General features: G+C 51.7%; 1 protein-coding gene across 1 annotated transcript in view; it reads left to right on the top strand.

Moving 5' to 3' along the window:
• The window catches only part of LOC309977101 (polycystin-1-like protein 2), a gene marked incomplete at both ends in the record, with an annotated part of 81,582 nt that overhangs the window by 37,925 nt on the left and 26,653 nt on the right, over nucleotides 1-17,004 (top strand). Inside the window, 13 exon segments of the mRNA XM_082863024.1 lie at nucleotides 324-469; nucleotides 1,158-1,351; nucleotides 2,984-3,000; nucleotides 4,397-4,509; nucleotides 6,047-6,151; nucleotides 6,153-6,230; nucleotides 7,822-7,878; nucleotides 7,881-7,948; nucleotides 8,991-9,006; nucleotides 9,010-9,117; nucleotides 9,792-9,923; nucleotides 12,637-12,862; nucleotides 13,422-13,615. Coding sequence (XP_082719150.1) covers nucleotides 324-469; nucleotides 1,158-1,351; nucleotides 2,984-3,000; nucleotides 4,397-4,509; nucleotides 6,047-6,151; nucleotides 6,153-6,230; nucleotides 7,822-7,878; nucleotides 7,881-7,948; nucleotides 8,991-9,006; nucleotides 9,010-9,117; nucleotides 9,792-9,923; nucleotides 12,637-12,862; nucleotides 13,422-13,615 — 1,454 coding nt within the window.

Consider the following 17,004-nt stretch of genomic DNA (forward strand, 5'->3'; position numbering starts at 1 on the left):
CCTCTTTCTCCTTCTTTTTGTAATTTGGTTTACCACCTTGAATTTTTCTAAAAAGCTTGTAAATGGGGGATTCTTTTTCTGAAAAGTTTCATGGATTTTAGTAAAATTATTCCAAAGTCACAGCAGCATGTGATTACTTAGAGATGACAGTGGATCAGCATAAACGGCCATCTTTTCCCGGGAAGTATGGAGTCCACGAGTGCCTGCCGTGACTTCACGAGCTGTGGCTTTTGTGTCCTTGTCATCAGGCTGTACCTTGGTGGGTTTACAGTGTCCAGGGGGCATGGAGATGCCCCCCTAATTGTCCAATGTCCATCTGCCAGGTTCCTGTCTACACTGTGGCCCTGAACCTGCCCTCCCATCAGTTCATCTGCCACTTGGAGCAGAAAACAATGACTTCATGCTGACAGTGGTCATTTCTGTCTGCAATCACGTGGGTGACAGAGAGCAGACCCAGGCAGCAGTTAAGGTGGGTGGCAGCCACTGTTTCTCTACTAAGACAACTTCTTGACTTGTCTAAACCTCAACAAAAGGGTGGCCGGGTTGAAGGGAGCCGAGGGTATGACCAGATGAGTGGTTGATTCATTCATTCCTTCAACGTGTATTTATAGAGCACCTACTATGTGCCCGGTCCTGGGGATATAGCCGTGGACAAAAGAGATGTGGTCTCTACCTTTGTAGATCTTATGACTAGTGGCCAGTATAGGGGAAGGGCCTGGGGGACTTGGGGTGGGGGACCTGAGGGAGATGGGGGCAGAAGGATCCAGAGGTGAGTTAGGCCAAGTGCCTTCAGAGTCCAGAAGAAGGAGGACCCAGATCAGCCATCAGGTCTATAAGGCAGAGGCTGGATAAAATCTCAAGTGAATTTCAAGGGTCAGAAGCGTGCTGGAGTGGAAGGGCCTGAGAGCACGATGAGGAGGGCAGTGAGGGGAGAAGTAATGACCTGCCTGAGACTTGCTTTTGGTGGCCATTGGCTGCTGGCACAAGTGGGTCCCCTGCCCTCCAGCCTCGGAAGAGCCCCCATGCCAGGCGCCAAGCCGTCCAGCCCTGCTCTGCTTCACCACGTGCAGGCCAGGAACTTCAGGCTCCAGGTTCTGGAACAAGAACCGATGGGCTGAGACCCTCCTGCTCTGAGCATGTCTCTGGTCTCCCATTAGGCCGCACGTGGAGGCACCCGTGTGGAGGATGCAGCATTTCAGGCCGCAGTGTGGGACAATGTCACCGCCACTCTGCAGGGCGGGCATGGCCCTGAGCAGCTCTTCCAGCTGGCCAGGTCTGTGTCATCCGTGCTGGACCAGCAGTGCCAAGGGCCGGGCTCCGGGCAGCCGCTGAGAGAGGACGCCAGCAAAAGGTGCTCCCGATGGACTCCTTTGTCCCTTTGCTGGGGCCCTGGGGTCTGTATGCAGCCACTCGGGGTGGGCAGTGGGGTCCACGGATCTGTGGAGAAGTCTTTGGTGCCTCCCGAGTTGTTGATGTCACCTCCCTCTCCTGGTCCTTTCAGTGAGTGACACAGGATGAAGGAAGCCTGCTTTCTCTGCTCAGCCTCACGGAGCCACAGGTTTCTAGGGCGGGAGGGAATGTAGAGGGTACCACTCCAGTCTCTTCCTACTAAAGAGGATGAAACCGAGGCCCAGAGGAGAAAAGTGACCCCATCTTGGTCATACGGTTAATGGTTTGATGTTGTCCCAGCTCTGTCATTTACCATCTCTATTAACACAGGCCTGAATCTCTCTAAGCCTCAGTTTCCCCACCTGGAAAACAGGGACAATAATAGTATTTTCCTCATAAGGTTGTGGTGAATGTTAAGAATTACATTCACTGTAGCTGTGGGTCAAATCATATGAAATTGCCAACATTCAACCAGTTTCAATCCACAAAAATGGCCATTCCATGTGCTACAACCTAGCATTAGAAACAACTCTGGCAAAAGGTATGATTACTTCCACTCCCGCTGGGTGCTCCCAGCCATGCTACCTGCGTGCACCACACACAGCATCACACCTGCTGGGCACGGAGGACAGAAGACAGGCTCCTCTGGCTCCTGAAGGGTTTGCCTGAAAGTCCTCAGCACGGTGCCGAGAATGTGAGCAGCTTTCCTGGGTCCACATTTCCAGTAGGTGGTGAAGACAGGAGCAAACCCAGGTTCGCTCTTCCCCTGCCCACCTCCAGCCCTCTCACCGCAGCCCCTTCCTTCACCTAGTTCCCTCACTCCCACCCCCCGCACACCCCACCTGGCTCTCATTCACCCCGGGCATAACTTACAGCAAACTTCCCTTCAGATGCCCTAGGGTCCTAAGCACACAGACTGCACAGCCTGACACAAGGTCTTCTCATGAAACACCAGAGTCCTGTCAGGAGACAGATGTCAAGCTCTAACTGGGCAATGGAGAAGACTTTAAGAAGGGCTCTGTTAAGAAAACCGGGGGCAAGGTTTCAGAAACAAATGAGAGAGAACACAGGACCCCAGGGGCTCACCCTGAAGTGACCAGCATCCTCAAGGGGCAGCTACGCGTGGAGGGGGCTCCCCGGTAGGAGCGGTGGCTTTGAAGGATGAGGCAGGCAACCCCGGCAGGGAGGGCGCTGGGAGCAAAGCTTCCAGCTCTCTCTCCTCCTGCCCTCTCCTCTCCCGCTCAGTGAATCCACGAGCCAGAGGCTCAGCAGCCAGTGACATCTCCATGAAAGCAGCCTCCAGGATGGCGACCAAGGATGGGGAAGAGCTGCAGAGGCAAACATGAGATTATCCATTACCTGACTTTCCTTCCAGAACGTTCTGACAGGAGTCCCCTCATAGACAGGGCTATTCTTTCCTCCATCCAAGCCACGCCCTGAATGGAAGCCTGGCTGCACCCTGAGCTGTTGGCAGACATGCTCAAACTCTGCAGCTGCTGTGAACGACTGTTAGACGGTTAGAAGAGTGAGTTGTGAGTAGCAAGCAGGACGGGAGGGTAAGAGGGATTACTCACCTCTATCTGTGTTCTTCCAGATTGTTGCATGAGCCATGTCTGGCCATGTACATTTAAATTAAAATGACTTTTAATGAAATAAAGTTAAAAATTCAGTTCTCTGGTTGCACTAGCCACATTTCAAGGGCTTAATATGTAGTCACATTTGGCAAGTGGCTATGTTACTGGACAAAACAGGGACAGAACATCTCTATAAACGCAGAAAGTTCGATGGGGTGGTGTTAAAATTATATTCTTAGGTTTTTCTCTGCCTCAGCCAAAGCCAGCCCCTCTCATTAGGGCTTTGCGCCTTAGAAAGCATGCTCCCCGGAAGCCGCAGGAGGTCTGGCTTAAGGCTGGAGTTGGGGGATGGCTGGAGGGATCCTTGTCCCCATTGCCCCAAAGGCACACAGGGACCCAAGTCTGCAACAAGACCTCCCATCCATACTGGGCCAACAAAGTAATCCAATTTCTGAATTTCATGCCATTTTAGTCACAGTGAGACCCTGAGACACCATTTGTTTTTAAATAATACCAGGTTTTACAGATTTTTTTTTTTTTTGGTCGTGCCATGTGGCACATGGGATCTTAGTTCCCTGACCAGGGATCGAACTCAGGCCCTTGGCAGTGAGAGTGCAGAGTCCTAACCACTGGACTGCCAGGGAATTCCCCAGATACTACAGATTTGATTTCAAGATTTGGAGAAAGCTTGAGACATCCTGTATTAGTTTCCTCCTGCTGCTATAACAAATAACCATTAACTTTACGACTTAAAACAACACATACTTATTATCTTACATTTCTGGAGGTCAGAAGTTTGAAATGAGTCTCACTGGGCTAAAACCAAAGCGGTGGCGGGGCTGTGAACTGTCTGGAGGCTCTAGAGGAGGATCCACCCATTGGCTTTTCCAGCTTCTAGAAGCTGCTCACATTTCCTGCTCCATTTTCAACACCAGCATCTTCAAATCCTGACCCCGACCCCTCTCCCTCTGTCCCTCTGTCCCCATCTCCATCTCCCTCTCCCTCTCCACCACCTCTGCCTCCATCATCACATCATCTCTGACTCTGACCCTCCTACCTCCCTCTAGTAAAGACCCCTGTGATTACATTGGTCCCAACTGGTTAATACAGGATACTCTCCCCATTTCAGAATCCTTAACTTAATCAAATCTCCAAAGCGATTCTGCCGAAGTGCCGTTTGCCATGTGAGTAACATATCCATAGATTTCAGGGATTAGGATGTAGCTATCTTTGGGAGGCTATGATTCTGCCCATCACACATCCTAGGAGACAAGAAGAGGTCTACCAGCTTTGGAAAACCCCACATGAGCCTGGTCACTTTCTCAGACCCCAAATCTTTCTGAAACAGATTCATCAAGCCACTGGAATTACATTTCCTCTCCCCACCTTCCTATGTCTATGCCAAGGTCAGAGAGCACATCCTCTGTCTGCAGGGTCACTGCCTGCAGTCAGCACCACCTTGGGGGACATGCAGAAGGTGCAGGAGCTGGCCAAGGCACTGAAAGAGGTGACCCGCCGCAGTGAGGAGCTCACGCCCTTGGCCCAGGTGAGTAGTTCCCACCCGCTGAGCCAGGCAATAGGACGTGCACCTCTGCAGTGGGTGGCTGACAACAAACCCCAACCCAGGTCGCAGGTCCCTCAGTCACAGGGCCTCCAAGACTTCTGCCTTCTTGTTCCCAAGGGTCCCACATGGGCGATGCCAAGGGAGGGAAGGTGCCCCTCTCACAGCCCTGGGTCTCCCTCTGCTTGTGATGGCCTGTGTGCTCACACACCTCACTCCCCCACCAGCCAGTGCGCACCTGAATCTAACTAATCATTGGGTGGTCAAGGGTGTGTCCAGATGCTGCTGCTGACCTGACCATGTCCCCCACTTGAGTGCACTGTGATGTCCAGCTGCCAGCTCTTGCCTTTCTTTGCCTGGGGGCCTTCTCTGACCTCCCCTCCAGAGTCCATTCTGCCTGCCCACATGGCAGGTTGGACATATCAGGGGGTCAATGCAGTTCTCAGTGACTAATGGGCTGGGGTACAGATACCCCGGCTCCCCTGCTCCTCTTGGTGGAGACCTCCCAAGTAGGACTGAGCCCCAGGTAAGTGGCTTGATCACACCCCCTGGACTGGCTTCCTACCCTTCCCTGTCTCACTTCCCCATTCTGCTTCCAGTGTTTCCTGGGATTATCTCCAAATAAATGACTGGTTGTTCAAATTCTTGCCTTAGGGCCTGCTTCTTGGAGAACTCAAATTGAATCACCACGTTCGCAACGCTGTGGCAGCCAAATGTCAATAAAGAAGCCGTAAGCGGTAACGGGGACAGCTGTCTTGGCTCTGCTCCACCCACTCTGTCAGGAGGTTGTCCCCCTCCCATTCCTGGTCCTGAAGCCTGCTATGCTGACCTTTATTTCTGGGACCCTGATCACCCTAATATCATAATTCCCACTTTACACATCCATTTGCTCATGCATCCCTTCTATGCACATACATCTATACACGTACATATACATCCGTCTCTCCACCCTTCCACTCATTTATCCACGCACTAATTTTTTCATTCATTCAACAAGTGCTTCCCCGATGCCTAGTATGTGCCAGGTACCATGCAACTCATTGAAAATTCATCAGCAAATCACATAGACATGGCTTCTGCCTTCATGGCACTTTTAGACAACTGGGCCCGCCAGTTACTAAACCGTTTCACAAATACACATATAATTACAAAATCGGAGTAAGTGCTATGTCCATCCATCCATCCAGCCAGCCAGCCAGCCAGCCAGCTGGCTATCTCAATTCAGTGAATGTTTACTGAATGCCTACTATGTGCTGGGCATTGTGCAAGGCACTGTGGGAAAGATCCAGAGATGCATGAGGCTAGTGTCCTGAAGGAACTTAGAACGTGATAGGGAAGGAACACCTGGCCTCAAGTCAGTGACATAGGCAGCTTGTGTGACGGGCCCAGCCCAGATTTTCCCTGGCTTGAGCCCCCACCTTGCTCCCCTCCACTGCAGCGCTGGTCCCTGGAATAGCCCAGGGGCTGGTCTAACCCAAGCAGGGGCGCATGCTGTTCTTCCTCCTCCTTGGGGTGAGCCCAGCGGGAGGCCAGCAGGGCTCTGCAGCATGCCAGTGAGGCCCTGTTGGCAGTGAGTGCCGAGGCCCATCTTGAGGACCAGAGGCACCAGGAGGCCACCGGGGACCTGGTTCCAGGCTGTGTGCAGCGTGCTGGAAGCTTCCCTGAGGGACAGACCAGAAGAGCCTGCAGGGGCCAATGGCAGCCAGGTAGGTGTCCCAGCCCAGACACAGACGTCACGCTTACCGCGTGCCCAGCTCATACCAGCACTTCTAGGTGGCTCTTTCTCCACATCTTGCAGATGAGGAAACTGAGGCACTGAGGTTAAAGTCCCTTCTAGGAGCTGAAAGAAAGGCTCCGGAGACTAGAGCTTCTGGGAGGCAGTGTACAACAGGCCAAGCGTAGCCTTCAAAAGGGACAGCCTGAGTTTGAACCCTGACCTTGTCACTCACAAGCCTTGTGACTTGGGCCAGTGACACAACTTCCTGCAGCCTCATCTCCTCATCTGTAGTAGGTGGACAAGCTCTGCCTCATCCTGGAGAGGCCACCCGTTGGAGAGATCGTAGGTTCACCTTTGCAAGTTTGAATCCAACTCCAGGTTCACTTAGCCAAGGATACAGAACATCTTTAGAAGAGAGGCAGCCCCCAGAGTAAGAAGAGCTGCAGCACAGCCTCATGTGGCCGCAGCACCCAGGACGTCATCATGACGGAGCCACAGAACCCATTACCTGCTGCTCCACAGCCCTTTACCATGCGAGGCCATCACTGCATTCAAGAACTCACACACACATTCTCGCACGTGGTCACACAAACACACTCAAACACATATCCACACACTCACACACACCCACAAACACTAACACTCATACACACCTTCAATCACACACACACACATTCACACACACTTCTAGGCACTCATTTATGCTCACATACATCGGGAAGCACACACTCCGGCACACACTCACACACATGCACATTTACACTCCTATCTTCACACAGGGCCACACAGTCACACAAACACACAGACTCTCATATATGGTTGCAGTCACACACAAAACCACATATGCACACTCATTCATGCTCAGATACTTATACTCCCACACCCTCAAACCACATTTACTCAGACACACATTCACACACTTACACTCACACACACACATTCACACCCAGTCCCCCTCAACACACACATAGCACTCACATTCACGCACGTACGGTCGCACACCCATCAGACGTAACACATGCACACACGCGCAGCCTGCGTACTGATAGGAACTCTGCACAGACGTCCAGCCCTCCTGCTCCCCACGCCTGCCTTGGCTTCAGCGACACCACATCTTCACCCAAGGGTTTGGGTTGCATGGGGACTGGAGTCTGAGCCCGGGTGACCCCGTACAATGGCTCTGCCTGTGACTTTCCATTTCCCCACGAATAAGACCTGGGCTGTGGGCAGATGTCAGGGTCCAACGGAGCAGCACGGACAGGCACACAGTGAGCCCTGCCGTGATCCCGGCGCTTCCCTCTATCAGTGCGTGGCCGCCACAAGTCATCACTCTCTCTGTGCCTCTGTCTCCCCGTCTGCCAAGCAGGGGAGGTAAAGCACCTGCTTGCAGAGCCTGGAATCTTCTAAGTGCTCACTCTTGGCTCCCTACAGCGCCTGGTGCCCAGGAAGGGGCCTTCCATCATAGTCTCCGCCTTGCCCCTCTGCCGGTCCCTGCCAAACGGCACACTAGCCTGGTGGCAGTAACCAGAGGTGGTATACAGACACTGGTCCACAGCAGTGTCCACTGCTTCCTTTTCCAGACAGCCATAGTGCCCCAGCTGCTGGGAGCTGTGGGGCACATGCAGGCCGCCATCCTGCCAGGGGGGGACTGCCCAGGGGCCTTCCAGCCACGCTGGCCGCCCCCTCCATCTCCGTGTACACAAACAGGTAACTGGCTACACTGTGGTATCCCCTGACCTGGCTCATGCCACACCCACATCCCAAGACCCTGTGACAGGCAGAGCCCAGGAGACCTGCCTGGCAGTGGGGGAAGTGATGGGAGCTAGAGTGGAAAGGGCTTTTCACCAAGAGAAGGTCCCTGTGTTGGGTGTTTGTGCAGCACAGGAAGGGACGTGGTGAGCGCCACGCCAGTGTCAGAGCCACACATGTGTCTCGAGAGACGGGTCATGTTGGGCTGTGCAGGTGAGGGGGCAGAATGAAGGGGACTAGTCCACTTTTAATCTCACCCAGAGTGTGTCTGGCAAGCCTGCTGCTCTGTGGACCTGTGGGGATTCCAGACACACTTGCCTTGGGAGTTTCTCCATGGAGCTCCTGCCTACCACTCACTGAGCCCTCCTCCAGTACCTGGGGATGCCCTCCCCCTTCCATCCCTCCCCCTGACAGTCGTGGGCTGGACGACGCTGCAGGCACCGCTGAGACCCCCGGCACCGAGCACCCTCCCTTGGCTCCTCCTGCCAGGGGTGCTCTCCTGGATCCCAGGGGCAGTTTCCCAGAGCAGCATCCGGATCAGCACTAGGGTCTGAAACCAGATCCCCAGCCTACTCAGATGGGATGAGGTCAAAGGCCAGTAAAGATGGCTTTATGGGAGCCCATGACATCAGAGGTCAAGTAGGTAGGGGAGATAAGTCTGGAGAAATGTCTACAGCCAAGCTCATTTATTCATTCAACAAAATACGTATTGACCACCATCATGAGCCAGGCGCTGCTCTAGGCACTGGGGTGCCACAGTAGGCAAACCTGGCCACAGCCCTGTCCTCAGGGAGCCGCCAGCCCAGAGTGGAGACATTGGCTGCCTTCTATGCTGCTCCTACTGATGTAAATATGCAGAACTATCTACAGGGATCACAAAAGAGCCGCCCACTCTGGTGCTAAAGCCGGGATCCCTGTAGAGCAAGAGGTGGGCAGATCTTCCTCTGACTCTGACCTTCTCCCCTCTCTCCCGGCACCTCTGTTCTCACCTTGTGGAAAGAATACAGCCCCAGAGTTAGCGAGGCTCCCCTGTGCACGTTGCTGCTGCCAGCTCTGCGACCTTCACCCTGCCCGCTGCCCCCTCCCTTGGCTCCATGGAGGACGGTAGGGTGCCTGTGGACATAAGGGTAACAACGGAAGGAATCTCCTTGGGAACAGCCCTTTAGAGTTTGCAAAGCACCCGCACACATATTTGCTCATTTATGTTGATAACAACCCTGTCAATTATGGAATTATTATGCCCATTTTACAGGTGAGGTTCAGTGACTTGCCTGAGGCCACAAGCAAAGTGGCAGGCCTCTGACTCCCCAGTCCATCCTCTTTCTACTGTGCTGTGGAATTTCTCCAGCAGCCCTGGTTTAGTTAGTCATTGGAAATTAAGCTCTTCAGACTTTGTTCCATAGCTAGGAAACAGTAAACTCAGGGCTCTTTCCATTCCCAAATTAGGGCGCATCTGACTCTCTGCTCCTTGAGCCTCAGAGAAAGCAGACAAACTTCTTTCTCTTAGAGACTTGCTGGCTTTGCAGGAAGAAAGGCTCAGACTGTTTATAGCCCAGTAACTGCTCAGCTGTAACAAGTCCGATCGGGTCTCTAGGCCCAGCTTTCTGAAGCCACAATCCTGAAGGGAAGACACATACCAGGACAGACAGCAGCAGCTAAAGGCGGGGGGCCCTCCCAGTCACCCCACAGGGCAAGAGCCACTTGTCCATCCCACCTTAGGAAACCTCATCCTTCACACAGGGAACTAGTCACCTTCCGGCCTTCGGGGCCCTTGGCTGACACTCTTTGTTCCTGGTTTCAGATGAAGAGTTTCCCAAAGAACCCATTCCCAGCGCGAAGTCACTTCGATGTCAGCGGAACTGTTGGTGGCCTCCCTCTGACCAGCCCTAGCGGACAGCTCATCCCTGTGAAGAATCTGTCAGAGGATATCGAGGTAGACTTGGGGTGCTCTTAGAAGTCAGGAGGTGCTTCTGTCTTCTTTTTCAACTTGGTTGGGACCAAAAGTTGGTTGGTTATGGGGAAATAAAAAAAAAAAGAAAGAAAGATTAAAGAAGAGAATCATTAAAAATGATCTTTACCCTCCCTTAAGCATTGTATTTTAACGTAAAACTATTAAAATGTACATCATCATCAATCTTAAGGTGTACAACTGAAAGTTTCTTTAAATCTGTTGATTGGAATTTTAATCATCTTCACTACATAAATCATCCCCTGAACATAGTTAGATGTTCTTTAAAGTGAATAAAAAATGTAGGCACACTGGTACGAGTTCAGATTCTTTTGAGATTTTAATGACTTTTTTTCTAATCTTCTACAGTTTTCTCATCAGTGACTAATTCAATAACAATTTTTCCCCACTCATCTTTATTGAGTCTTCTCAAAGCCTTCAACTTAAGTTTTTATGCAAATAGTTCTTTTACACTCCTACTTTGTTAACTTATCACTCTATGAGAGCTATCATCAAAACAGACCCTTACAATCACAAGTACAATGGACGTTAGCAGGTGTGGGATCAGACACAGCTGTCTATTGTTGAGCATACAGCCTGACAGGTAGGAGGGGCTGCCAGGATTACTAGAGAGATGTTGTAGGTTGGGTTCCCTGGAAGCCGGCACTGAGAAGGTGTTTGTGGTGCAAGATGCTTGCTAGAGATCAATGCTTGTGGCGAGTGAAGAAAGAAAACAGGATTGGACAGAAGTCAGACTACAATCTGGACTCCACAGAGGCTCAGTCAACCCAGAGGAGGCTCTGCAGCAAGTAGCAGCCACCAGGGCTCTAGCAATCGTGTTTGCTATCTTCTGTATGTTATGATGTTTTGATACCTTAAAAATCTTGCTGGTGGGGAGAGACTGCCCCTCCCAGGGCCAGCCAGTTCTCAGAGAGAGCAAGGGCTCTGCCAGGGCACACCTTTCATGTGAACACCAACCAGTCCTGAGTCTATACCCCAACCACCCCCTTTATCTCACTCACTCACCAGGCCAATATTCAAGCTCTGCCCCAAATCATCCCAGGGCCAGGTACCAACTAGAGACCAGCCCTATAGCCAAAGTCTGCTGGAATTATTCAGACTGGCCAATCCTAAGCTGTTTTCTATGCCCTGTCTTGCCTTTCCTGTGGAAACCCCAATCAAGCTGTGGACTACGCTTTCCCCCTTGCCTGCTCCTGCATCCTGACCGAGTGCTTCCCTTGTGGCCCTGCGTGGCATGGCAGGTCCTCCGCTCCTAGGGAATATAAGTAATAAATTCTTCAGGGCAGACCCTGAAGGAGCTGAGAGCTGGAGCCTATCTGCTGACCACACTCCCTGTGACTGGGTAGGAGGTCCTTCCTAGAAGGGAGAGCTGGGTGGCATATTCCTGTGTCTACCGTAGAGGGCCACCAGGAGCAAATAAAAAGTGCATGGTGGGCATTAATCAGTCTGTTTTTAAAAGGGGATGGAGGGCATCAGTTAAGCTGGAGAGCTGATTAAATGGAGAGTGGTTGTGAGAATCTAATGTAACAGTAAAAGCAGAGGAGTAGCAGCAACTAATTGGTGAGCGCTACTGTGTATCTGGCCCCTGACTCAGTATTTTGTATATGATGACATTCTGAATAGTCTCCGTGAGTCTATGTATTCTACTGATGACAAGAAACTGAGGCTCAGGAATTCCCTGGCGGTCCAGTGGTTAGGACTCCGTGTTTTCACTGCTGAGGGCTTGGGTTCGATCCCTGGTCGGGGAACTAAGATCCCATACGTCGTGCAGTGAGGCAAAAAAAAAAAAAAAAAAAAAAAAAAAAAAAAAAAAAAAAAAAGAAAAAGAAAAGAAAAGAAAAAGAAAGAAAGAAAAAGAAAAGGAACTGATGCTCAAAGTGGTCTGTTAATTGGTCAGAGGTCCCAGAGTTAATACAGGGCAGAGTCAAGATCAAACAGAGGTCTCTGTGCCTCTGCGGCCTGTGCTCCTAACTTAATCTTACTTGTTCCACTCTTTGATCGACACCACCACTAGTTCATATGCCACCCTTGTGCACTTTCTGTGCAGATGCAGCCCCAAGCTGGGGTGAACAGCTCGATGAGTACTGGCTGAATAAACATCCCCAAGCTATCCACAGCTTCATCCCTGAGCCGTGAATACGTCACCTGACGTAGCAAAAGGGGACTTTGCAGATGTGATTCAAGTTAAAGATCCTGAAATATAGAGATGATCCTGGGTTATCTGGGTGAGCCCAGCGTCATCAAGAGGTCCTTTTAAGAGGCAGGCGGAGGGGGAGTTGACTCCAGAAAAGTAAAAGGTGATTTGATGACAGAAGCAAGAGGTTGGGTGATGCAAGGAGGGGCCATGAGCCAAAGGACTGCAGGCACCTCCAGAAGCTGGAATAGCCAAAGAAGGGGATTCTCCCCTGGAGCCTCCAGAAGGAACTAGCCCTGCCAACTGCAGCCCTGTGAGACTGGTTTTGGGCTTCTGGCACCCAGAACTGTAAGAGAATAAATTTGTGTTGTTTTAAGCCACCAGGTTTGTGGTCATTTGTCACGGCAGCCCCCAGAAACTAGTGGAAAGAGCAGAGCACAGGGTGGATTTCGGGTCCCCAGGGGCTCACCCTGCCCAGCGGCCCTGACGCTCACTGGCATTCCTGTCCTGGCACACCCTTGATTTGACTGTTTCTGATGACAGATCCTGTTGCCTCAGCTTTCAGAAGGACACAGTGAGCCAACTGTGTTGAACCTGACCAGACCTGAAGCTCTGTGGGTGAACCTGACTTCAGGGGGTGTGGCTTTGGGGATCCAGCTGCACTGGAGACCTGACATCCCACTCATGCTCAGCCTGGGCTACGGCTACCACCCCAGCGTGACCAGCGACGACGCCCAAGCCCACCTCCTGCCAACAACGGCTGTTCCAGGTAGTCCCACCACTGGGCCAGTTTCTTGAGCTGTTTCCTGGGGGATGTGACCAGCTTAAAACTTGAGAATCAGGGCCATAGGGAAAAAAGAAAAACAGAAAAACACTTGCCACATTCAGTGCTTATTTCTGTTGGTAGTATTATTACTATTACTAGGTGATATTAGGTGAACGCTTGCCCTGAAGAAGCTGACAAGCACTCACAGAACTGAACTCATTACAATCCTCATAATAGCCCTTAGGGATGAAGAAGAATAAAATTTCTACTTTTCAGATAAAAACAGAGAGGTTAAGTAACTGGCCCAAAGTCACACAGCCAAGAAGGGACAGAGTCAGAATTTGAGACCTGGTCAGTCTGACTTGGCAGCTGTGCTCAGCACCCTGACTTGGGAGTGCCTCTTCTTCCATGCTCCTGGTCTCAGGAGGAGAGGGTACTCCTAGGACATCGGGGCGGTCATCAGGATCAGATTCCCTGCCAAGGCATCTTGGTGCCCCTCTCCCGTCATGTTAGTCCAGTTTCCATGAGGCTTCAGACTGATCCGGACCCCCGCTTCCTGAAGATGGGCTGTCCACATGGATCCTGAGCCCAGAGGACCTGCATTTTGGAGAAGGCATCTACTATCTGACTGTGATCCCCCAGTCTGACCTGGAGCCAGCCCCCGGCAGGGACTTCACAGTCGGCATCACCACCTTCCTGTCCCATTGTGTGTTCCGGGATGAGGTCCAGGGGACTTGGGACAACTCCAGGTGCCAGGTAAGGAAAGGGAAGCAAATAAGAAGGTGGTAGAGCTGAGACTCAAACCCAGGTCCGTCCCCAGAGCAAAAGCTCTAAGCGACGTGACGCACTGCTTCTCCAGAGCTCACAGAGCCCTTGGAGGCATGGGGCCCTATTAATTGCAATCAGATCCCTGTCTCAGGGCAGCTCAGCTCTGCCTCCAAGGACCCAAGCCCATGACACTGTCCTGATGACAGACATTGGCTTTGAGGCCATCAAAAGCCATCCCTGAGGTATCAGTGTCCCCCTTCCTTCTTCCATGCCTTTGCATATGCTGCTGTCTCCCCCAGGACACCCTTCTTCCCTATCCCGCCTGGAAAACTCCGATTCACCCTTCGATCGCCCAATCCAATGCCACCTTCTTTGGGTGGCAGATGTTTTCAGTCTCCCTCTGTTGGACTTCCATACCCTCCCCAAGAACAGCAACCTCCACATCTAGTTGAAATTTGTCACACACCTGTCTCCATCCCCTACACCATATACCTTCTTTCATTCATTCTACAAATATTCACCAGGTACAAGGCCAACTGATAGGGATACAATGATGAGAAAAACCAGTGAGCTTTCAGTCTAGCAGAGGACACAGACAAGAAGCAAATGGTACATATGTCCAATGACAACAGTCATAAGTAGTGTAAGAAGCCAGGTCCCAGCAGAGCCACAGAAGGGGACTTAAAGCCAAGCTCCTTCCGGGTTTGTTTCTGCTGCATCTTTGGCTTCCTTGTCAACTCCTGCTTCCAGCTGACACACATAGGGAGCCCCCCTCAAAGTGCCAAGAAGAGACGAAGGCACGTTGAGATGTCCAAGAGACAGTGGGTCCCCCACACCTGAAGCACAGGTCTTTGTACCTCGTGAACGAGACCCTGGGTGTGTTGCAACCTTTTAGAGTCCTCGCTACCAAAAGCTTGTCTGATCCCCACGTTGCTGGCAGAATACCCGCTGCAGCCTGCCTTCCAAGGCCAGGGCTCAGAACAGGATGGTGCAGGGGCTGGCGGCACTGGCTCTGCCATCAGACAGACTTGGGTCCAATCCCATGTCATCAGTACTTGCAAGGTGACCTTGGACAAGGCACCCCACCTCTCTGAACTTTCCCATCTGCAAATGGGGACAAAGGATGGCTGCCACTTACCACAGGGTGGGACCTGGACGAGGTTAGGGGTATAAAGTACTTAATGTGGTGCCTGGCACATGGGAGGTGCTCCACAGATTAAAGTGATTGCTGTGTTAGACACTCTGAGCATAGAGAAGACAAAACTATATAAAATGGAAATCAAGGAAAACAACGGACATAGGTTTCAGCATGTGGTTGGGTTGAGGGGGAGCATGGGGACGGATTGGGGGAGGACCACTTAGCTAAACGTAACTTATTGGAAAGTTCCTAGCTTTTGAGTGGAGTCATGGGTTCCCAGGTGCTTATTATGTTATTAAGAATATACAGCTACTAATGCACACATACACGAATGTGGGGTGTACAAAAGAAGGTGGGGGCTTCCCTGGTGGCTCAGTGGTTGAGAGTCCGCCTGCCGATGCAGGGGACACGGGTTCGTGCCCCGGTCCGGGAGGATCCCACATGCCGCAGAGTGGCTGGGCCCGTGAGCCATGGCCGCTGAGCCTGCGCGTCCGAAGCCTGTGCTCTGCAACAGGAGAGGCCACAGCAGTGAGAGGCCCGCAAACCGCAAAAAAAAAAAAAAAAAAAGAATGTGGGAGCTGTGTTATAGTGCCAAAATTATATTAACCCAATATTGTGTACCTGATGCTCATTATATAGATGTTGATACAGAGATCTCAATACAGAGATCATTGAGGAGCCATAAATAAGTGAATGGGGAAAAAAAATAAGTAAATGCGATCACTAAGTTTGGATGGAAAACCACCACTGTATTCTCAAAATAACTAAAGAAAGTTCCAAATCTGTAAACTGCAGACCTTATCAGGGGGGAAATGCACAATTATTGCAAGGTGTTTGAGAACTGCATTCTTATTTGTACATTTTTCTCGAAGGATACTAAAGGTGAAACTACTGTCACAAGGGGATCTCATGAAAATTTTCCGGTCTTTCCAGATTAATTTATGGTTTTCAAAAGGACTCTCATGCTGGAAAAGACTGGGAAAGACACTGTCCTCCAAGTCTTTGTGAAAACCCAGGAGGGCAAAGATGTTAGGCATAAATCAGGTGTGGTCCCTGGGCTCCCAGCGCTGAGATGGTCTTGTCACTGGTACTTGCTTGGGGTTCTTCTCTGAACTAGCCCCACCCTTCCTGGGTGTGCCAAGGGTTCCTGTAAGACCCACAGCTGTATGCCAAATGCTGACCAGGATTGGGAAACGGTGAGCAAACATGGAACTAAGACCCATGTGAAATCTGTCAATAAAGCAGTTGACGCCATAGCTGTTGGAGGGCTCGGCCTCTCTCCGTGGCTCATTCAAGGTAAAAGAATTACCTGCGGGGATGTTTGGGCTGCTGCGGGCTCTTCCTCACCAGGTGCTGGGCACAGAACTTTCCGCATGCCAGTATTTTCTGTTGCCTCCTACCTTACCACCTCGTTGTGGACCCTGGAATGAAAAGGTAGTGCTGGGTTGTGGGTTTGAATTAAATCTTTACCCACCAAATGGCCCTGGGTGGATTGCAGGCTGGCTGGGGGCTTTAGGGAAGGACTGCCCCTAAGTGCAGAGTATGAATTAAGAGCCGGATGGGGGTCCTGCCCTGCCTCATCCCTGTCTCCTCCCTCCCCCAACCGCACTCCCCACACCGCCAGGGACCTCGTGCCCAAGTTCCATCTACACACCCCGTTTCCCCACATTTTGCCACCCTTGTGCCCAGGGATGGCCACAGCAGTAGCCAGTCCTCCACAGAAGGACGACCCTGAGGAATGGGTCCGGGCAGGCCCTGTAACAGGGAATTCTGAGGTCCAGGTCCCCAAACCACTGTCTAAAAGTGAGCGTGCCAGGGCCAGGACTAGGTGAGGCAAGTGAGGCATCCAGAGTGCAAAATTTAAGCGGGGGATCTTTCTTGGGGTCACCTAGGACCTCGCCCTAGTCCTGGATGAGTGGTATGTGCTGTGGGGGGCATGCCCCGCCCCGCCCCCGACTCCTCATCCCGTGCGGAAGGGCGCAGCCTGAGGACGGCTAGACTGGGACTCTTCAAAGCATGAGCCCAGGACGGGGGCGCCGCAGGCGCCTCGATCTAAGGTGGGTAAAATTTAGAGAACTTTTTCCTGGTGCTGAGACACCAGCTTAGTATTTAAATATCTGTCCTTCCCTTTTTCTTGCATGGTTCCCCCAACCTCCGTCTTTTTTTTTGCTCTTCAGTGTAAGATGACCAACTGTCCCAGTTTGCCTGGGAGTAAGGGGGCTTTCAGTGTGAGAAGCAG

The sequence above is a fragment of the Leucopleurus acutus genome, assembly GCF_964270905.1.
Source record: "Leucopleurus acutus genome assembly, chromosome: 20".
Classification (NCBI taxonomy): domain Eukaryota; kingdom Metazoa; phylum Chordata; class Mammalia; order Artiodactyla; family Delphinidae; genus Leucopleurus; species Leucopleurus acutus.